At 43.9% G+C, this 22,373-nt stretch overlaps 2 protein-coding genes across 84 annotated transcripts in view; both read left to right on the plus strand.

The window, feature by feature from the left end:
* LOC122331512 (trichohyalin-like) overlaps window positions 1-22,373 on the plus strand; it is a 590,129-nt gene that overhangs the window by 446,004 nt on the left and 121,752 nt on the right. The gene's annotated exons all lie outside the window — the stretch shown is intronic.
* The window catches only part of LOC122331570 (cilia- and flagella-associated protein 251-like), a 68,808-nt gene that overhangs the window by 18,755 nt on the left and 27,680 nt on the right, over window positions 1-22,373 (plus strand). For 12 of the 35 annotated variants that reach the window (XM_043229112.1, XM_043229107.1, XM_043229100.1 and 9 more), the window contains exons 1-5: window positions 16,784-16,837; window positions 18,831-18,889; window positions 19,374-19,433; window positions 21,432-21,491; window positions 21,979-22,038. In XM_043229112.1, coding sequence (XP_043085047.1) covers window positions 19,393-19,433; window positions 21,432-21,491; window positions 21,979-22,038 — 161 coding nt within the window. In that variant the 5' untranslated portion in view covers window positions 16,784-16,837; window positions 18,831-18,889; window positions 19,374-19,392. Of the gene's footprint in view, window positions 1-1,466; window positions 1,525-3,552; window positions 3,613-4,099; window positions 4,160-6,160; window positions 6,220-6,700; window positions 6,761-8,758; window positions 8,819-9,306; window positions 9,367-11,364; window positions 11,425-16,777; window positions 16,838-18,830; window positions 18,890-19,373; window positions 19,438-21,431; window positions 21,492-21,978; window positions 22,039-22,373 lie in introns of those variants that run through there. The other 23 variants (XR_006248200.1, XR_006248201.1, XR_006248210.1 and 20 more) reach the window with 10 other exon arrangements.

Raw genomic sequence — 22,373 nt, forward strand, 5'->3', positions numbered from 1 at the left:
GACAGGTAGTACAGTTCTGGATGAATTGATGGTATCAGGGTCAGTGGGCCACCAGTAGCGATTCCTCACCAACTGGAGTGTCGCAGTGATCCCAGGGTGGTCGGAGCTCAGGGTGTGGTGGAGCTGAGACAACAGACGCTGACGTAGCGGTTCAGGTACAGAGATTACACCCGGGGTGGTGTTTTGTTGATTGAAGTGGTTGATCTCTGTGATTAGGTGCCATTGGAAGGGTGCTAGAAGCATACAGTCAGGGAGGATGTTCCCAGGTTCGATGGGTGGATCACTTACTTCGGTTTGTCGCGATAAGGATTCGGCCTTGGTGTTCTGTGACCCTGGTCGGTAAGTCACGGTGAATTGAAACGAGTGAAAAATTGGGCCCACCGCGCTTGGCGAGGGTTAAGATGTTTTGCCTTGTGTGGGTATTGCAGATTCTTGTGATCGGTTATTACAGTGAAGGGGTGAGTTGCCCTCTAACCAGTGTCGCCATTCCATGGCCAAGAGTTCATGATTTCCTACATTGTAGTTGCATTCTGGTGCCGACAATTTGGCGAGAGAAGAAAGCGTGTATGGATACATTTCGGCCAGATTTCTATGGTGCTGCGACACAAACAGCTCCTACTCCTGTGCTGGAAGCGTCGCTTCGACAATGAAGGGTTCCTCTGGATTGGGTGTCGAGTATAGGGGCTGAAGTGAAGTGTAGCTTCAGGTTCTCAAGAAGGGTGGATGAAGCACTTAGCCAGTTCCTCCTTAATGTAGGTATTCATGGCCATTGGTGAGACCTCCCTCTGGTGGTGCGGAGGAGATGGCCCGGTAACCTCCATCGTAACAAAGATGTTGCACCACATGACTATTGGTTGAACTGTGTTGTTTAAATTTGTTGTATGACACTGTAATCTTTTTTGTTTTTGTTTTTTCTTAGTAATGCTGAAACAGCTGAAGTCCTCCAAGGTAACAAGAAAAGGAACAATGTCAAGAAAGGTAAAAGAAAAAAAAAAGAATATAATTTTATTTAAATGATTAAAATAGCTTATAGAGAAATTGTTTCATGATGAAAAATGTAAAAATTGCACAGCTTCTCCTAATAAATTGTTAATTTTTTTAGTTATATAATTTATCATTTGAACAAGATAAACAACAACACACAGATGGAACGTGTGTTTTGTTTTTTTTTATGTCATTTTATATACTTTTCTGTGATTTATCAGCGATAATTACTTTGCAGACAATGGGACCGTATAAGCCTCCTGGCTTTCAAGTAGTATAGCTTAAGCTGTGTGGAGTATGCTTTTAAGTCATGAAGTCCAACTCTACAAGAACTTTACTTTAGGTGTATTTATGCAGAGACGTTACACCACATGACTATTGGTTGCACTATGCTGTTTACATAGTTTTTTTATCTAAGAAATTGTACAATTTTTATTCATCAACAAGACATACTAAAAGTTGTTTATATTTGTTTTTCTAAGAAGAGGAACAAGCTGTAATGATCCCAAAGGAGAAGGAAAATGAAAAACTTCAACAAAGTTATAAGAAGAAAAAAGTATATAATTTAATTTTAATTACTGAAATATTTTATAGACAAAATTCATTTTAGGGTGGAATACCCTTTTAAGTGATGAATTTTTCAAACACTCTACTTTAAGATTATTTGTGCAAAGATTGTAATGAAGCACTAGGCTGAGTGGGATCCATATGCAGCTTTATTGGAGTGGTTGTACAGATCGGGGTCAAAACGATGGCAAGGAAGCAAGGGAGACAATCCAAAAATCAGAAAAGATGAGCAGAAGGTCAGGGGCAGGCAGAGAACAATCAGAGAGCAGAGGACAGATGTGCGTAATCAGCCCCAGGTAAGAGGCAGTAAGGGAAATGGAGCCCGGTTAATACTCTGGTGAGGCCTCTCTCTGGTGGTGCGAGGAGATGGCCCGGTAACCCCCAGCGTAACAGAGCCCCCGCTGCAAGTCTCAAGTAGAAAGCCTCACCCACTGGCTTGGGGTGTAAACAGGGTTGGGTCGGCGATGACGGTTGGCCTGATGCACCTGTCGATGGGTGGCTTGCTGTAGGTGAATGTGAGCGGTTCCAGTCCTCCTCGCTTTGTTGAAGCCAGTCTATGACTGAGGGTAAATCGGTTGGCTCTCATGACCAAGGGGAACAAAGGGGGTTGAAATCCTAAGATGCACTTGAATGGAGTCAAGCCCACTGGCACAGGTTTACGAGGGAATTTTGTGCATATTCAACCCAGAAGAGGTAACGACTCCAGTCATGGGGCTTTAGCTGGCAGTAGGAATGGAGGAAAACTAATGACTTCCTGATTGAGGGTTCGGTTTGGTCGTTAGATTGTGGATGGTAACCCAAGGTGAGACTAACATTAACGTTGAGGTGTTGGAAGAATGCGGTCCATACTTGGGATGTGAACCGGGTCCTCTGTCTTCTGTACAATGTCCTCAGGTAGACCATAGTAACCAAACGGCAGGTTTTAGAGAAACGGTCCACAGTGGTGAAAATGGTCGCGTTGCCTTGAGAGTTGGGCAGATCAGTGATGAAGTCTAGGGGCAATGTGTGACCAGGGTAGTCGGGCAATGTGTGACCAGGGTCGTCCGGCAATGTGACCGGGCGGGTAGAATGTGTGACCAGGGTCGAGAGACTTGGGTGAGAGGCAGATGGCTGGAAGGGAATTCAGTGGGCCACCAGTAGCGATTCCTCACCAACTGGAGTGTCGCAGTGATCCCAGGGTGGTCGGAGCTCAGGGGTGTGGTGGAGCTGAGACAAGAGGCGCTGACGAAGCGGTTCAGGTACAGAGATTACACCCCGGGTGGTGTTTTGTTGATTGAAGTGGTTGATCTCTGTGATTAGGTGCCATTGGAAGGGTGCTAGAAGCATACAGTCAGGGAGGATGTTCCCAGGTTCGATGGGTGGATCACTTACTTCGGTTTTGTCGCGATAAGGATTCGGCCTTGGTGTTCTGTGACCCTGGTCGGTAAGTCACGGTGAATTGAAACGCAGTGAAAAATTGGGCCCACCGCGCTTGGCGAGGGTTAAGATGTTTTGCCTTGTGTGGGTATTCCAGATTCTTGTGATCGGTTATTACAGTGAAGGGGTGAGTTTCCCCTCTAACCAGTATCGCCATTCCATGGCAAAGAGTTCATGATTTCCTACATTGTAGTTGCATTCTGGTGCCGACAATTTATGAGAGAAGAAAGCGTATGGATACATTTGGCCAGATTTCTATGGTGCTGCGACAAACAGCCCTACTCCTGTGCTGGAAGCGTCGGCTTCGACAATGAAGGGTTCCTCTGGATTGGGTGTCGAGTATAGGGGCTGAAGTGAAGTGTAGCTTCAGGTTCTCAAGAAGGGTGGATGAAGCACTTAGCCAGTTCCTCCCAATGTAGGTATTCATGGCCATTGGTGAGACCTCCTCTGGTGGTGCTGGAGGAGATGGCCCGGTAACCTCCATCGTAACAAAGATGTTGCACCACATGACTATTGGTTGAACTGTGTTGTTTAAATTTGTTGTATGACATTGTAATAAAAGTTGTTTTTGTTTGTTTTTCTTAGTGATGCTGAAACAGCTGAAGTCCTCCAAGGTAACAAGGAAAAGGAACAATGTCAAGAAAGGTAAAAGAAAAAAAAAAAGAATATAATTTTATTTAAATGATTAAAATAGCTTATAGAGAAATTGTTTCATGATGAAAAATGTAAAATTGCACAGCTTCTCCTAATAAATTGTTAATTTCTTAGTTATATAATTTATCATTTGAACAAGACAACAACAACACACAGATGGAACGTGTGTTTTGTTTTGTTTTATGTCATTTTATATACTTTTCTGTGATTTATCAGCGATAATTACTTTGCAGACAATGGGACCGGTATAAGCCTCCTGGCTTTCAAGTAGTATAGCTTAAGCTGTGTGGAGTATGCTTTTAAGTCATGAAGTCCAACTCTACAAGAACTTTACTTTAGGTGTATTTATGCAGAGACGTTACACCACATGACTATTGGTTGCACTATGCTGTTTACATAGTTTTTTTATCTAAGAAATTGTACAATTTTTATTCATCAACAAGACATACTAAAAGTTGTTTATATTTGTTTTTCTAAGTGAAGAGGAACAAGCTGTAATGATCCCAAAGGAGAAGGAAAATGAAAAACTTCAACAAAGTTATAAGAAGAAAAAAGTATATAATTTAATTTTAATTACTGAAATATTTTATAGACAAAATTCATTTTAGGGTGGAATACCCTTTTAAGTGATGAATTTTTCAAACACTCTACTTTAAGATTATTTGTGCAAAGATTGTAATGAAGCACTAGGCTGAGTGGGATCCATATGCAGCTTTATTGGAGCGGTTGTACAGATCGGGTCAAAGCGATGGCAAAGAAGCAAGGGAGACAATCCAAAAATCAGAAAAGATGAGCAGAAGGTCAGGGGCAGGCAGAGAACAATCAGAGAGCAGAGGACAGATGTGCGTAATCAGCCCCAGGTAAGAGGCAGTAAGGGAAATGGAGCCGGTTAATACTCTGGTGAGGCCTCTCTGGTGGTGCGGGAGGAGATGGCCCGGTAACCCCAGCGTAACAGAGCCCCCGCTGCAAGTCTCAAGTAGAAAGCCTCACCCACTGGCTTGGGGTGTATACAGGGTTGGGTCGGCGATGACGGTTGGCCTGATGCACCTGTCGATGGGTGGCTTGCTGTAGGTGAATGTGAGCGCGGTTCCAGTCCTCCTCGCTTTGTTGAAGCCAGTCTATGACTGAGGGTAAATCGGTTGGCTCTCATGACCAAGGGAACAAAGGGGGTTGAAATCCTAAGATGCACTTGAATGGAGTCAAGCCCACTGGCACAGGTTTACGAGGAATTTTGTGCATATTCAACCCAGAAGAGGTAACGACTCCAGTCATGGGGCTTTAGCTGGCAGTAGGAATGGAGGAAACTAATGACTTCCTGATTGAGGGGTTCGGTTTTTGGCCGTTAGATTGTGGATGGTAACCCAAGGTGAGACTAACATTAACGTTGAGGTGTTGGAAGAATGCGGTCCATACTTGGGATGTGAACCGGGTCCTCTGTCTTCTGTACAATGTCCTCAGGTAGACCATAGTAACCAAACGGCAGGTTTTAGAGAAACGGTCCACAGTGGTGAAAATGGTCGCGTTGCCTTGAGAGTTGGGCAGATCAGTGATGAAGTCTAGGGCAATGTGTGACCAGGGTAGTCGAGGCAATGTGTGACCAGGGTCGTCGGGCAATGTGTGACCAGAGGTCGCGGGGTAGAGGCAGTGGCTGAAGGAATTCAGTGGGCCACCAGTAGCGATTCCTCACCAACTGGAGTGTCGCAGTGATCCCAGGGTGGTCGGAGCTCAGGGTGTGGTGGAGCTGAGACAAGAGGCGCTGACGTAGCGGTTCAGGTACAGAGATTACACCCCGGGGTGGTGTTTTGTTGATTGAAGTGGTTGATCTCTGTGATTAGGTGCCATTGGAAGGGTGCTAGAAGCATACAGTCAGGGAGGATGTTCCCAGGTTCGATGGGTGGATCACTTACTTCGGTTTGTCGCGATAAGGATTCGCCTTGGTGTTCTGTGACCCTGGTCGGTAAGTCACGTGAATTGAAACGAGTGAAAAATTGGGCCCACCGCGCTTGGCGAGGGTTAAGATGTTTTGCCTTGTGTGGGTATTGCAGATTCTTGTGATCGGTTATTACAGTGAAGGGGGTGAGTTGCCCTCTAACCAGTGTCGCCATTCCATGGCCAAGAGTTCATGATTTCCTACATTGTAGTTGCATTCTGGTGCCGACAATTTGCGAGAGAAGAAAGCGTGCGGATACATTTCGGCCAGATTTCTATGGTGCTGCGACAAAACAGCTCCTACTCCTGTGCTGGAAGCGTCGGCTTCGACAATGCAAGAAGGGTTCCTCTGGATTGGGTGTCGTAGTATAGGGGCTGAAGTGAAGTGTAGCTTCAGGTTCTCAAGAAGGGTGGATGAAGCACTTAGCCAGTTCCTCCTTAATGTAGGTATTCATGGCCATTGGTGAGACCTCCCTCTGGTGGTGCGGAGGAGATGGCCCGGTAACCTCCATCGTAACAAAGATGTTGCACCACATGACTATTGGTTGAACTGTGTTGTTTAAATTTGTTGTATGACACTGTAATCATTTTTTGTTTGTTTTTTTCTTAGTGATGCTGAAACAGCTGAAGTCCTCCAAGGTAACAAGAAAAGGAACAATGTCAAGAAAGGTAAAAGAAAAAAAAAGAATATAATTTTATTTAAATGATTAAAATAGCTTATAGAGAAATTGTTTCATGATGAAAAATTTAAAAATTGCACAGCTTCTCCTAATAAATTGTTAATTTCTTTAGTTATATAATTTATCATTTGAACAAGACAACAACAACACACAGATGGAACGTGTTTTGTTTTGTTTTATGTCATTTATATACTTTTCTGTGATTTATCAGCGATAATTACTTTGCAGACAATGGGACCGGTATAAGCCTCCTGGCTTTCAAGTAGTATAGCTTAAGCTGTGTGGAGTATGCTTTTAAGTCATGAAGTCCAACTCTACAAGAACTTTACTTTAGGTGTATTTATGCAGAGACGTTACACCACATGACTATTGGTTGCACTATGCTGTTTACATAGTTTTTATCTAAGAAATTGTACAATTTTTATTCATCAACAAGACATACTAAAAGTTGTTTATATTTGTTTTCTAAGTGAAGAGGAACAAGCTGTAATGATCCCAAAGGAGAAGGAAAATGAAAAACTTCAACAAAGTTATAAGAAGAAGAAAAAAAGTATATAATTTAATTTTAATTACTGAAATATTTTATAGACAAAATTCATTTTAGGGTGGAATACCCTTTTAAGTGATGAATTTTTCAAACACTCTACTTTAAGATTATTTGTGCAAAGATTGTAATGAAGCACTAGGCTGAGTGGGATCCATATGCAGCTTTATTGGAGCGGTTGTACAGATCGGGTCAAAACGATGGCAAGGAAGCAAGGAGACAATCCAAAAATCAGAAAAGATGAGCAGAAGGTCAGGGGCAGGCAGAGAACAATCAGAGAGCAGAGGACAGATGTGCGTAATCAGTCCCAGGTAAGAGGCAGTAAGGGAAATGGAGCCCGGTTAATACTCTGGTGAGGCCTCTCTCTGGTGGTGCGGAGGAGATGGCCCAGTAACCCCAGCGTAACAGAGCCCCCCGCTGCAAGTCTCAAGTAGAAAGCCTCACTCACTGGCTTGGGGTGTATACAGGGTTGGGTCGGCGATGACGGTTGGCCTGATGCACCTGTCGATGGGTGGCTTGCTGTAGGTGAATGTGAGCGCGGTTCCAGTCCTCCTCGCTTTGTTGAAGCCAGTCTATGACTGAGGGTAAATCAGTTGGCTCTCATGACCAAGGGAACAAAGGGGTTGAAATCCTAAGATGCACTTGAATGGAGTCAAGCCCACTGGCACAGGTTTACGCAGGGAATTTTGTGCATATTCAACCCAGAAGAGGTAACGACTCCAGTCATGGGGCTTTAGCTGGCAGTAGGAATGGAGGAAACTAATGACTTCCTGATTGAGGGGTTCGGTTTGGCCGTTAGATTGTGGATGGTAACCCAAGGTGAGACTAACATTAACGTTGAGGTGTTGGAAGAATGCGGTCCATACTTGGGATGTGAACCGGGGTCCTCTGTCTTCTGTACAATGTCCTCAGGTAGACCATAGTAACCAAAAGGCAGGTTTTAGAGAAACGGTCCACAGTGGTGAAAATGGTCGCGTTGCCTTGAGAGTTGGGCAGATCAGTGATGAAGTCTAGGGCAATGTGTGACCAGGGTAGTCGTGCAATGTGTGACCAGGGTCGTCGGGCAATGTGTGACCAGGGTCGACGGGGTAGAGGCAGTGGCTGAAGGAATTCAGTGGGCCACCAGTAGCGATTCCTCACCAACTGGAGTGTCGCAGTGATCCCAGGGTGGTCGGAGCTCAGGGTGTGGTGGAGCTGAGACAAGAGGCGCTGACATAGCGGTTCAGGTACAGAGATTACACCGGGGGTGGTGTTTGTTGATTGAAGTGGTTGATCTCTGTGATTAGGTGCCATTGGAAGGGTGCTAGAAGCATACAGTCAGGAGGATGTTCCCAGGTTCGATGGGTGGATCACTTACTGCCGGTTTGTCGCGATAAGGATTCGCCTTGGTGTTCTGTGACCCTGGTCGGTAAGTCACGGTGAATTGAAACGAGTGAAAAAATTGGGCCCACCGCGCTTGGCGAGGGTTAAGATGTTTTGCCTTGTGTGGGTATTGCAGATTCTTGTGATCGGTTATTACAGTGAAGGGGTGAGTTGCCCCCTCTAACCAGTGTCGCCATTCCATGGCCAAGAGTTCATGATTTCCTACATTGTAGTTGCATTCTGGTGCCGACAATTTACTGCGAGAGAAGAAAGCGTATGGATACATTTCGCCAGATTTCTATGGTGCTGCGACAAAACAGCTCCTACTCCTGTGCTGGAAGCGCCGGCCCGACAATGAAGGGTTCCTCTGGATTGGGTGTCGTAGTATAGGGGCTGAAGTGAAGTGTAGCTTCAGGTTCTCAAGAAGGGTGGATGAAGCACTTAGCCAGTTCCTCCTTAATGTAGGTATTCATGGCCATTGGTGAGACCTCCTCTGGTGGTGCGGAGGAGATGGCCGGTAACCTCCATCGTAACAAAGATGTTGCACCACATGACTATTGGTTGAACTGTGTTGTTTAAATTTGTTGTATGACACTGTAATCTTTTTGTTTGTTTTTCTTAGTGATGCTGAAACAGCTGAAGTCCTCCAAGGTAACAAGGAAAAGGAACAATGTCAAGAAAGGTAAAAGAAAAAAAAAAGAATATAATTTTATTTAAATGATTAAAATAGCTTATAGAGAAATTTTTTCATGATGAAAAATGTAAAAATTGCACAGCTTCTCCTAATAAATTGTTAATTTCTTTAGTTATATAATTTATCATTTGAACAAGACAACAACAACACACAGATGGAACGTGTGTTTTGTTTTGTTTTATGTCATTTTATATACTTTTCTGTGATTTATCAGCGATAATTACTTTGCAGACAATGGGGACGGTATAAGCCTCCTGGCTTTCAAGTAGTATAGCTTAAGCTGTGTGGAGTATGCTTTAAGTCATGAAGTCCAACTCTACAAGAACTTTACTTTAGGTGTATTTATGCAGAGACGTTACACCACATGACTATTGGTTGCACTATGCTGTTTACATAGTTTTTTTTATCTAAGAAATTGTACAATTTTTATTCATCAACAAGACATACTAAAAGTTGTTTATATTTGTTTTTCTAAGTGAAGAGGAACAAGCTGTAATGATCCCAAAGGAGAAGGAAAATGAAAAACTTCAACAAAGTTATAAGAAGAAAAAAAGTATATAATTTAATTTTAATTACTGAAATATTTTATAGACAAAATTCATTTTAGGTGGAATACCCTTTTAAGTGATGAATTTTTCAAACACTCTACTTTAAGATTATTTGTGCAAAGATTGTAATGAAGCACTAGGCTGAGTGGGATCCATATGCAGCTTTATTGGAGCGGTTGTACAGATCGGGTCAAAACGATGGCAAGGAAGCAAAGGAGACAATCCAAAATCAGAAAAGATGAGCAGAAGGTCAGGGGCAGGCAGAGAACAATCAGAGAGCAGAGGACAGATGTGCGTAATCAGCCCCAGGTAAGAGGCAGTAAGGGAAATGGAGCCCAGTTAATACTCTGGTGAGGGCTCTCTGGTGGTGCGGAGAGATGGCCCGGTAACCCCAGCGTAACAGAGCCCCCGCTGCAAGTCTCAAGTAGAAAGCCTCACTCACTGGCTTTGGGGTGTATACAGGGTTGGGTCGGCGATGACGGTTGGCCTGATGCACCTGTCGATGGGTGGCTTGCTGTAGGTGAATGTGAGTGAGCGGTTCCAGTCCTCCTCGCTTTGTTGAAGCCAGTCTATGACTGAGGGTAAATCGGTTGGCTCTCATGACCAAAGGAACAAAGGGGTTGAAATCCTAAGATGCACTTGAATGGAGTCAAGCCCACTGGCACAGGTTTCGCAGGAGAATTTTGTGCATATTCAACCCAGAAGAGGTAACGACTCCAGTCATGGGGCTTTAGCTGGCAGTAGGAATGGAGAAACTAATGACTTCCTGATTGAGGGGTTCGGTTTGGCCGTTAGATTGTGGATGGTAACCCAAGGTGAGACTAACATTAACGTTGAGGTGTTGGAAGAATGCGGTCCATACTTGGGATGTGAACCAGGGTCCTCTGTCTTCTGTACAATGTCCTCAGGTAGACCATAGTAACCAAACGGCAGGTTTTAGAGAAAGCGGTCCACAGTGGTGAAAATGGTCGCGTTGCCTTGAGAGTTGGGCAGATCAGTGATGAAGTCTAGGCAATGTGTGACCAGGGTAGTCGTGCAATGTGTGACCAGGGTCGTCCGGGCAATGTGTGACCAGGGTCGACGGGGTAGAGGCAGTGGCTGAAGGAATTCAGTGGGCCACCAGTAGCGATTCCTCACCAACTGGAGTGTCGCAGTGATCCCAGGGTGGTCGGAGCTCAGGGTGTGGTGGAGCTGAGACAAGAGGCGCTGACGTAGCGGTTCAGGTACAGAGATTACACCCCGGGGTGGTGTTTTGTTGATTGAAGTGGTTGATCTCTGTGATTAGGTGCCATTGGAAGGGTGCTAGAAGCATACAGTCAGGGAGGATGTTCCCAGGTTCGATGGGTGGATCACTTACTTCGGTTTGTCGCGATAAGGATTCGGCCTTGGTGTTCTGTGACCCTGGTCGGTAAGTCACGGTGAATTGAAACGAGTGAAAAAATTGGGCCCACCGCGCTTGGCGAGGGTTAAGATGTTTTGCCTTGTGTGGGTATTGCAGATTCTTGTGATCGGTTATTACAGTGAAGGGGTGAGTTGCCCCCTCTAACCAGTGTCGCCATTCCATGGCCAAGAGTTCATGATTTCCTACATTGTAGTTGCATTCTGGTGCCGACAATTTGCGAGAGAAGAAAGCGTGCGGATACATTTCGGCCAGATTTCTATGGTGCTGCGACAAAACAGCTCCTACTCCTGTGCTGGAAGCGTCGGCTTCGACAATGAAGGGTTCCTCTGGATTGGGTGTCGTAGTATAGGGGCTGAAGTGAAGTGTAGCTTCAGGTTCTCAAGAAGGGTGGATGAAGCACTTAGCCAGTTCCTCCTTAATGTAGGTATTCATGGCCATTGGTGAGACCTCCCTCTGGTGGTGCGGAGGAGATGGCCCGGTAACCTCCATCGTAACAAAGATGTTGCACCACATGACTATTGGTTGAACTGTGTTGTTTAAATTTGTTGTATGACACTGTAATCTTTTTTGTTTGTTTTTCTTAGTGATGCTGAAACAGCTGAAGTCCTCCAAGGTAACAAGGAAAAGGAACAATGTCAAGAAAGGTAAAAGAAAAAAAAAAAGAATATAATTTTATTTAAATGATTAAAATAGCTTATAGAGAAATTTTTTCATGATGAAAAATGTAAAAATTGCACAGCTTCTCCTAATAAATTGTTAATTTCTTTAGTTATATAATTTATCATTTGAACAAGACAACAACTGTTGAGACTATTTCACTCAAACGGCTCTTTACCAGGAAGGATCAACTCAAAGCGAAATAAAACACAAGACAAGTTTTTATGGATTTTAAGGCTTGCAAAGATTGTGCTGTCGATTGCAAGCGGAGAGAAGCAGGTTTCTCCTTAACCTCCCTTTTGCCTCCAGGCGGATCACAGTCCGCCTGAGGCCGGGGCCAGTAGGCCCCGCCTTCTGCCTCCTTCCCTGCTTTGCCTCCTCCCGCCTTGCCTCCTCCCGCCTTGCCTCCTCCGAAGCTCAGATCGCAAGTCACTTTATTTATAGAGGAAAAGACAAGATACAGTAAATGAAAACAATTGGCCACATTTCTTGTGCGTCAGAATCTTCACTCCTTCAGATTCTTCCGGTGGCCCTATCAGTATTCTCACGGAGGCCATGTTATGACCAAGAATCAAACTGAAACTAAAAGGCCACAGGTGCATAACCGTCAACATTTAACTCCAACATTCCGTTCTCATCAGGCTGACAAAGCCTGGCACCCGATGGAAGCTGTAACTGAAGGATCAAAGTTGCAAAATGTCAATACATAACCCTAACATATCCCTCCTCTTTGACGTTTTAGCACCTGAAAAATAACATAATAAGGCATATGCATATTGAACTACATCTCTACTGATTACTTGATTAAATAGTCGATGCTTACTTTAAACAGCAAGGTTGGGCGAAACCCCAGTATCTGAGGAAAAATTCCCAACCGACCCCAAAATGTTACCTGGCGATCACCTGTAAGGCTTGCATCTTAATCATAATGTATACAATATAAAATTTTAAAACTTGAACATAGGAGGAAAATGTGAAAATAAACTGAAAAGGAAGAATGAAATAAAACAGTGCCTCTTGTTCTCAGCACGGCTACTGTAGCTTATCAGTGTACCTCTTGTATCATAACATCAGCACTCAGCCATGTCACAGCTGTGGTTTTAACTGAGACTTCATACATGATACTTAAAAGCTCTCCATTTCTCTCTTGGTGGAGAAGCATGGTAAAACTGAGAAATGTCTGGCTAATCATTTTAGTAATCATTGCCCTTAAACATGGTAAAACACAGATCATGCATAAACATGTTCAAATCAAAATGAGTCTTTAGTTCATGTTGTTCTGTGAACCAGTCAAAATTCAATTAGTTTCAGTTCCCCTTAAATCGTCTCTCTTATGGCCACCAGTGTGACGTCACTGCTGCAGTCAGGTTTAGAGCAACTCTCCAGCCCTCACGTGCTCCCATTGGGGGCGCTATAGCTGGGAGTAAGGGATTAGTTGATTTCTTCAGCAGCCAAAGGTTTTGATACCGGCCGACTTCCACCCTTACTCAGCGTCCTCCCAAGGTGTTAGCAGTTTGCAATGGCTTTGATGAATCCACGTAGATCTCTCAGCGATCTTAACTGCAGTCGGTGTGGCCAGGATAACTTTGATCAGGATGCTGTCGCCTGGTTTCACTCTTGAGACCTGTGGGGACAGAGGTATATCTGGCAGATCATTTGCTCTCACAACATCTTTAAATTTCAACATTTTGTTCATCCATTCTGCTAGTGTATGCTGCTCTTGTGGTTTCTCACACACATCATCACACAGCGGTAAACTGAGCGTGACAGTATTTGTACTGTTGGCAAGGTGTCAGTTCAATAAAATCCATGTGGATAAACTGAAAAGGTAGTCTGGCTTTGAAATTGACCTCTCTTAGGTCTGCAGTTATGTTTACAGCAGATCAAACAAGATTCACAAAAAATTTTTTTAGTAGTTATTAAACCCTGGTGCATAACACCTGGTGCATAAAACCCTATGCACCATCCCTCCTGTTGACACATGTTTACCATATGTCAAAAATTGTTGCTGTTTTGTGCACCTGTTGTTAACCACATCTGCTTCTCGGACGCAAAATTTTTCTGGCTCTGCATTGAGAAAGGGATCTATCTCAACAGCAGCTAAAGAATGTCATACTGTTTCTTCAGTCAAATGGGGTCTGGGGGTAAGTGTACACATCCAGTTCACTGTTTTGGAATAGAGAGAGCGCCTCTCATTCACTTCCCACCCATCTTATCTGCTTTAGACAAAGATACATGTGGCGGTCTGCCTTGACCTTCAAAAAGTCGCTGTGCCTCGCTGTAAAGTTTCACAGAGCAAACAGCATTTCCTTTTCTGTCTGTGTATAATGTGCTCAATGTCACATGCTGAGGGCCTAGCCTAGAAAATCTTTCTAAATAGTAGTCTGGGTTGGGCCCTGGGTCTCGCTTGTAATACATAGTCACATGCAGGTCCCTGTCAGTTTTAACTTCTGTTTTTGGGGGTGTTGGTTCTGGTAACAAATCTAGTAGATTCTTTTCTATCCTCCCTGGATCTTGATCGGGGAAATCTAAAGACCAGTAGTAATTGGGCTCTTTTAAACACTGCACTGGGTATGTGGGCACTTCCTCATCCTTCCCTATAGCAACCATGCCTGTTTTCAGTGGGTGTATGGAGATTTGAAGTGGGGACATGAGATCCCTACCCAGGAGGTTTACTGGACAACCTGGACATAACACTACTTCTGTGTCTGTGAGAAAACAGCCCATTGGCTGATTTTACATATATATATATATATATATATATATATATATATATATATAATTTTTATAGCTAGGCAGCAATTCTGGAATTCTGTCATGTAATACTGTTCTGTCTGCCCCAGAGTCACAGAGAAATTTTACTCGGGTTCCATTCACTATTAGCTCTCGTTCGGGTAAGCGAGTATTTCTTGACAAAGCTAAAAAAGCTTCGATACTGCTCTGCAAGTCTAGGTCAGTTTGGGGTCATTATCAGTCTCGCCTAGATCGAGTCATTTTCTGGGTCATCTAGGGGGTCATTATTGGTCTCACCTAGTCATAATTGATCATTATATGGGGCTGGTCTTTGGCTTTCCTCTGGGCTTTTACCCTGTGTTCTGGGCTTTAGCGGTTCTGGGCAGTCTCGGATATAATGGCCTTCCTTGTGGCAATTAAAACACCTATCACATTCTCTATCATCGTTTCTCTGTCTCAACACCTCTTTCTCTCTACCTCGACCACGTGCTGCTTTCCCTACTTAACTTAACTTTTCTTGCCGATACAATGCCTCTGGTCTCCCAACATAATCTGCTGGGTCTTCTTCTTTCTGCACTGCAATCAATCTTTCTTGTTCCTTTCTCTTCGACTTCCGCATACCTTCTATCTACCTGCTCTTGCCATCTCGTCGCTTCAATCAATTGAAGTTTCAACAGATCACCCTTTTTTCCCTTGGCTAAGGATAAATCAACCTTTATTTTGTCTATCAAGAGAGCGCAGTCCCTTCTTGACTAATTTACTGAAATCATATTTTTTATTCCACTCATTGAGATATCGCACACTGTCTGCCGAATATGTATGCATAAACTTTGGATCTCCCTTCAATTTACTATTTTCTGCACCCATTTTTGCTTTTTGGTAAGAGTCAAGCGATTAGTCACCACGTCTGATCAGATCGTCCACTGCACCAAGCTTCTACAGACACTAATTTGTCTGCGGATACAGCCAAATCTGAACAAACCAACTTTTCAATTTTGACTCAAACCCAATATAAATTTTATGTTTGAACAACACAACTCCCCTTCTAGTGGGGAAAAATATCAGTTTGTGTTATTCCTAAACCACAACAACCACCTTATTCACCGTAAATCCTAGTGATTCACAATGACGTTCATACAACACATTCATACCATTCATACCCTGCGCGCTTAGAACAATTTTTGTCGACAAACCAATGTCCCAGACTATTGGTCGACAGAATTAAATCTGTCGAGATTACTGTGCTTCCAAAGCAGCTAGTAATCTTGGCTTCACTGTCGATACAGATCCTTCACCTCAACAGGCAAATCACTGGCTACGAACTCGAAGCGGTACCTATTATACTGCAGTCTCATCCACATACAAACCAATGTCCCAGACTATTGGTCGACAGAATTCGTCTGTCGAGATTACTGTGCTTCCAAAGCAGCTAGTAATCTTTGCTTCACCCATAAAAAACAATACCGGTATATCACCTGATCAGTGCGTTGAGTTGTCCTTCCAACGGCTCCCGTCAGACAGCCCGGAGAAGTTGATTTTTCCAGACGAAGAATCACCGACCCCCTCGAATTCACGCGGGTGGATTTTCTTCAGGCAGCTATTGCCTGGCTCTGCAGAGACTGTCTCTCGGCTCCTCTTCGTCCTCTCCTCCTCCGCTCTGTCGTGTTGGGATCCGGCTCGAAGGACCAAGTAAATGTTGAGACTATTTCACTCAAACGGCTCTTTACCAGGAAGGATCAACTCAAAGCGAAATAAAACACAAGACAAGTTTTTATGGATTTTAAGGCTTGCAAAGATTGTGCTGTTGATTGCAAGCGGGAGAGAAGCAGGTTTCTCCTTAACCTCCCTTTTGCCTCCAGACGGATCACAGTCCGCCTGAGGCCGGGGGCCGAGTAGGCCCCCGCCTTCTGCCTCCTTCCCTGCTTTGCCTCCTCCCGCCTTGCCTCCTCCCGCCTTGCCTCCTCCGAAGCTCAGATCGCAAGTCACTTTATTTATAGAGGAAAAGACAAGATACAGTAAATGAAAACAATTGGCCACATTTCTTGTGCGTCAGAATCTTCACTCCTTCAGATTCTTCCGGTGGCCCTATCAGTATTCTACGGAGGCCATGTTATGACCAAGAATCAAACTGAAACTAAAAGGCCACAGGTGCATAACCGTCAACATTTAACTCCAACATTCCGTTCTCATCAGGCTGACAAAGCCTGGCACCCGATGGAAGCTGTAACTGAAGGATCAAAGTTGCAAAATGTCAATACATAACCCTAACAAACAACAACACACAGATGGAACGTGTGTTTTGTTTTGTTTTATGTCATTTTATATACTTTTCTGTGATTTATCAGCGATAATTACTTTGCAGACAATGGGACCGGTATAAGCCTCCTGGCTTTCAAGTAGTATAGCTTAAGCTGTGTGGAGTATGCTTTTAAGTCATGAAGTCCAACTCTACAAGAACTTTACTTTAGGTGTATTTATGCAGAGACGTTACACCACATGACTATTGGTTGCACTATGCTGTTTACATAGTTTTTTTATCTAAGAAATTGTACAATTTTTATTCATCAACAAGACATACTAAAAGTTGTTTATATTTGTTTTTCTAAGTGAAGAGGAACAAGCTGTAATGATCCCAAAGGAGAAGGAAAATGAAAAACTTCAACAAAGTTATAAGAAGAAAAAGTATATAATTTAATTTTAATTACTGAAATATTTTATAGACAAAATTCATTTTAGGGTGGAATACCCTTTTAAGTGATGAATTTTTCAAACACTCTCTACTTTAAGATTATTTGTGCAAAGATTGTAATGAAGCACTAGGCTGAGTGGGATCCATATGCAGCTTTATTGGAGCGGTTGTACAGATCGGGTCAAAACGATGGCAAGGAAGCAAGGAGACAATCCAAAAATCAGAAAAGATGAGCAGAAGGTCAGGGGCAGGCAGAGAACAATCAGAGAGCAGAGGACAGATGTGCGTAATCAGCCCCAGGTAAGAGGCAGTAAGGGAAATGGAGCCGGTTAATACTCTGGTGAGGCCTCTCTCTGGTGGTGTGCGGAGGAGATGGCCCAGTAACCCCAGCGTAACAGAGCCCCCGCTGCAAGTCTCAGTAGAAAGCCTCACTCACTGGCTTGGGGTGTATACAGGGTTGGGTCGGCGATGACGGTTGGCCTGATGCACCTGTCGATGGGTGGCTTGCTGTAGGTGAATGTGGCGCGGTTCCAGTCCTCCTCGCTTTGTTGAAGCCAGTCTATGACTGAGGGTAATCGGTTGGCTCTCATGACCAAAGGGAACAAAGGGGGTTGAAATCCTAAGATGCACTTGAATGGAGTCAAGCCCACTGGCACAGGTTTACGCAGGGAATTTTGTGCATATTCAACCCAGAAGAGGTAACGACTCCAGTCATGGGGCTTTAGCTGGCAGTAGGAATGGAGGAAACTAATGACTTCCTGATTGAGGGGTTCGGTTTGGCCGTTAGATTGTGGATGGTAACCCAAGGTGAGACTAACATTAACGTTGAGGTGTTGGAAGAATGCGGTCCATACTTGGGATGTGAACCGGGGTCCTCTGTCTTCTGTACAATGTCCTCAGGTAGACCATAGTAACCAAACGGCAGGTTTTAGAGAAACGGTCCACAGTGGTGAAAATGGTCGCGTTGCCTTGAGAGTTGGGCAGATCAGTGATGAAGTCTAGGGCAATGTGTGACCAGGGTAGTCGTGCAATGTGTGACCAGGGTCGTCGGGCAATGTGTGACCAGGGTCGACGGGGTAGAGGCAGTGGCTGAAGGAATTCAGTGGGCCACCAGTAGCGATTCCTCACCAACTGGAGTGTCGCAGTGATCCCAGGGTGGTCGGAGCTCAGGGTGTGGTGGAGCTGAGACAAGAGGCGCTGACGTAGCGGTTCAGGTACAGAGATTACACCCGGGGTGGTGTTTGTTGATTGAAGTGGTTGATCTCTGTGATTAGGTGCCATTGGAAGGGTGCTAGAAGCATACAGTCAGGGAGGATGTTCCCAGGTTTGATGGGTGGATCACTTACTTCGGTTTGTCGCGATAAGGATTCGGCCTTGGTGTTCTGTGACCCTGGTCGGTAAGTCACGGTGAATTGAAACGAGTGAAAAAATTGGGCCCACCGCGCTTGGCGAGGGTTAAGATGTTTTGCCTTGTGTGGGTATTGCAGATTCTTGTGATCGGTTATTACAGTGAAGGGTGAGTTGCCCCTCTAACCAGTGTCGCCATTCCATGGCCAAGAGTTCATGATTTCCTACATTGTAGTTGCATTCTGGTGCCGACAATTTGCGAGAGAAGAAAGCGTGCGGATACATTTCGCCAGATTTCTATGGTGCTGCGACAAAACAGCTCCTACTCCTGTGCTGGAAGCGTCGGCTTCGACAATGAAGGTTCCTCTGGATTGGGTGTCGTAGTATAGGGGCTGAAGTGAAGTGTAGCTTCAGGTTCTCAAGAAGGGTGGATGAAGCACTTAGCCAGTTCCTCCTTAATGTAGGTATTCATGGCCATTGGTGAGACCTCCCTCTGGTGGTGCGGAGGAGATGGCCCGGTAACCTCCATCGTGAATAAAGATGTTGCACCACATGACTATTGGTTGAACTGTGTTGTTTAAATTTGTTGTATGACACTGTAATCTTTTTGTTTGTTTTTCTTAGTGATGCTGAAACAGCTGAAGTCCTCCAAGGTAACAAGGAAAGGAACAATGTCAAGAAAGGTAAAAAAAAAAAAAAAGAATATAATTTTATTTAAATGATTAAAATAGCTTAGAGAAATTTTTCATGATGAAAAATGTAAAATTGCACAGCTTCTCCTAATAAATTGTTAATTTCTTTAGTTATATAATTTATCATTTGAACAAGACAACAACAACACACAGATGGAACGTGTGTTTTGTTTTTGTTTTATGTCATTTTATATACTTTTCTGTGATTTATCAGCGATAATTACTTTGCAGACAATGGGACCGGTATAAGCCTCCTGGCTTTCAAGTAGTATAGCTTAAGCTGTGTGGAGTATGCTTTAAGTCATGAAGTCCAACTCTACAAGAACTTTACTTTAGGTGTATTTATGCAGAGACGTTACACCACATGACTATTGGTTGCACTATGCTGTTTACATAGTTTTTTTATCTAAGAAATTGTACAATTTTTATTCATCAACAAGACATACTAAAAGTTGTTTATATTTGTTTTTCTAAGTGAAGAGGAACAAGCTGTAATGATCCCAAAGGAGAAGGAAAATGAAAAACTTCAACAAAGTTATAAGAAGAAAAAGTATATAATTTAATTTTAATTACTGAAATATTTTATAGACAAAATTCATTTTAGGGTGGAATACCCTTTTAAGTGATGAATTTTCAAACACTCTACTTTAAGATTATTTGTGCAAAGATTGTAATGAAGCACTAGGCTGAGTGGGATCCATATGCAGCTTTATTGGAGGCGGTTGTACAGATCGGGTCAAAACGATGGCAAAGGAAGCAAGGGAGACAATCCAAAAATCAGAAAAGATGAGCAGAAGGTCAGGGGCAGGCAGAGAACAATCAGAGAGCAGAGGACAGATGTGCGTAATCAGCCCCAGGTAAGAGGCAGTAAGGGAAATGGAGCCCGGTTAATACTCTGGTGAGGCCTCTCTCTGGTGGTGCGGAGGAGATGGCCCGGTAACCCCCAGCGTAACAGAGCCCCCCGCTGCAAGTCTCAAGTAGAAAGCCTCACTCACTGGCTTAGGGGTGTATACAGGGTTGGGTCGGCGGCGACGGTTGGCCTGATGCACCTGTCGATGGGTGGCTTGCTGTAGGTGAATGTGAGCGCGGTTCCAGTCCTCCTCGCTTTGTTGAAGCCAGTCTATGACTGAGGGTAAATCGGTTGGCTCTCATGACCAAGGGAACAAAGGGGGTTGAAATCCTAAGATGCACTTGAATGGAGTCAAGCCCACTGGCACAGGTTTACTTAGGGAATTTTGTGCATATTCAACCCAGAAGAGGTAACGACTCAGTCATGGGGCTTTAGCTGGCAGTAGGAATGGAGAAACTAATGACTTCCTGATTGAGGGGTTCGGTTTGGCCGTTAGATTGTGGATGGTAACCCAAGGTGAGACTAACATTAACGTTGAGGTGTTGGAAGAATGCGGTCCATACTTGGGATGTGAACCGGGGTCCTCTGTCTTCTGTACAATGTCCTCAGGTAGACCATAGTAACCAAACGGCAGGTTTTAGAGAAACGGTCCACAGTGGTGAAAATGGTCGCGTTGCCTTGAGAGTTGGGCAGATCAGTGATGAAGTCTAGGGCAATGTGTGACCAGGGTAGTCGTGCAATGTGTGACCAGGGTCGTCGGGCAATGTGTGACCAGGGTCGACGGGGTAGAGGCAGTGGCTGAAGGAATTCAGTGGGCCACCAGTAGCGATTCCTCACCAACTGGAGTGTCGCAGTGATCCCAGGGTGGTCGGAGCTCAGGGTGTGGTGGAGCTGAGACAAGAGGCGCTGACATAGCGGTTCAGGTACAGAGATTACACCCCGGGGTGGTGTTTTGTTGATTGAAGTGGTTGATCTCTGTGATTAGGTGCCATTGGAAGGGTGCTAGAAGCATACAGTCAGGGAGGATGTTCCCAGGTTCGATGGGTGGATCACTTACTTCGGTTTGTCGCGATAAGGATTCGGCCTTGGTGTTCTGTGACCCTGGTCGGTAAGTCACGGTGAATTGAAACGAGTGAAAAATTGGGCCCACCGCGGCAGCGAGGGTTAAGATGTTTTGCCTTGTGTGGGTATTGCAGATTCTTGTGATCGGTTATTACAGTGAAGGGGTGAGTTGCCCCCTCTAACCAGTGTCGCCATTCCATGGCCAAGAGTTCATGATTTCCTACATTGTAGTTGCATTCTGGTGCCGACAATTTGCGAGAGAAGAAAGCGTGCGGATACATTTCGGCCAGATTTCTATGGTGCTGCGACAAAACAGCTCCTACTCCTGTGCTGGAAGCGTCGGCCCGACAATGAAGGTTCCTCTGGATTGGGTGTCGTAGTATAGGGGCTGAAGTGAAGTGTAGCTTCAGGTTCTCAAGAAGGGTGGATGAAGCACTTAGCCAGTTCCTCCTTAATGTAGGTATTCATGGCCATTGGTGAGACCTCCCTCTGGTGGTGCGGAGGAGATGGCCCGGTAACCTCCATCGTAACAAAGATGTTGCACCACATGACTATTGGTTGAACTGTGTTGTTTAAATTTGTTGTATGACACTGTAATCTTTTTGTTTGTTTTTTTCTTAGTGATGCTGAAACAGCTGAAGTCCTCCAAGGTAACAAGGAAAAGGAACAATGTCAAGAAAGGTAAAGAAAAAAAAAGAATATAATTTTATTTAAATGATTAAAATAGCTTATAGAGAAATTTTTCATGATGAAAAATGTAAAAATTGCACAGCTTCTCCTAATAAATTGTTAATTTCTTTAGTTATATAATTTATCATTTGAACAAGACAACAACAACACACAGATGGAACGTGTGTTTTGTTTTGTTTTATGTCATTTTATATACTTTTCTGTGATTTATCAGCTTATAATTACTTTGCAGACAATGGGACCAGGTATAAGCCTCCTGGCTTTCAAGTAGTATATAGCTTAAGCTGTGTGGAGTATGCTTTTAAGTCATGAAGTCCAACTCTACAAGAACTTTACTTTAGGTGTATTTATGCAGAGACGTTACACCACATGACTATTGGTTGCACTATGCTGTTTACATAGTTTTTATCTAAGAAATTGTACAATTTTTATTCATCAACAAGACATACTAAAAGTTGTTTATATTTGTTTTTCTAAGTGAAGAGGAACAAGCTGTAATGATCCCAAAGGAGAAGGAAAATGAAAAACTTCAACAAAGTTATAAGAAGAAAAAGTATATAATTTAATTTTAATTACTGAAATATTTTATAGACAAAATTCATTTTAGGGTGGAATACCCTTTTAAGTGATGAATTTTTCAAACACTCTACTTTAAGATTATTTGTGCAAAGATTGTAATGAAGCACTAGGCTGAGTGGGATCCATATGCAGCTTTATTGGAGCGGTTGTACAGATCGGGTCAAAACGATGGCAAGGAAGCAAGGGAGACAATCCAAAAATCAGAAAAGATGAGCAGAAGGTCAGGGGCAGGCAGAGAACAATCAGAGAGCAGAGGACAGATGTGCGTAATCAGCCCCAGGTAAGAGGCAGTAA

Source organism: Puntigrus tetrazona, unplaced genomic scaffold (assembly GCF_018831695.1).
Source record: "Puntigrus tetrazona isolate hp1 unplaced genomic scaffold, ASM1883169v1 S000000001, whole genome shotgun sequence".
In the NCBI taxonomy this organism is placed as follows: domain Eukaryota; kingdom Metazoa; phylum Chordata; class Actinopteri; order Cypriniformes; family Cyprinidae; genus Puntigrus; species Puntigrus tetrazona.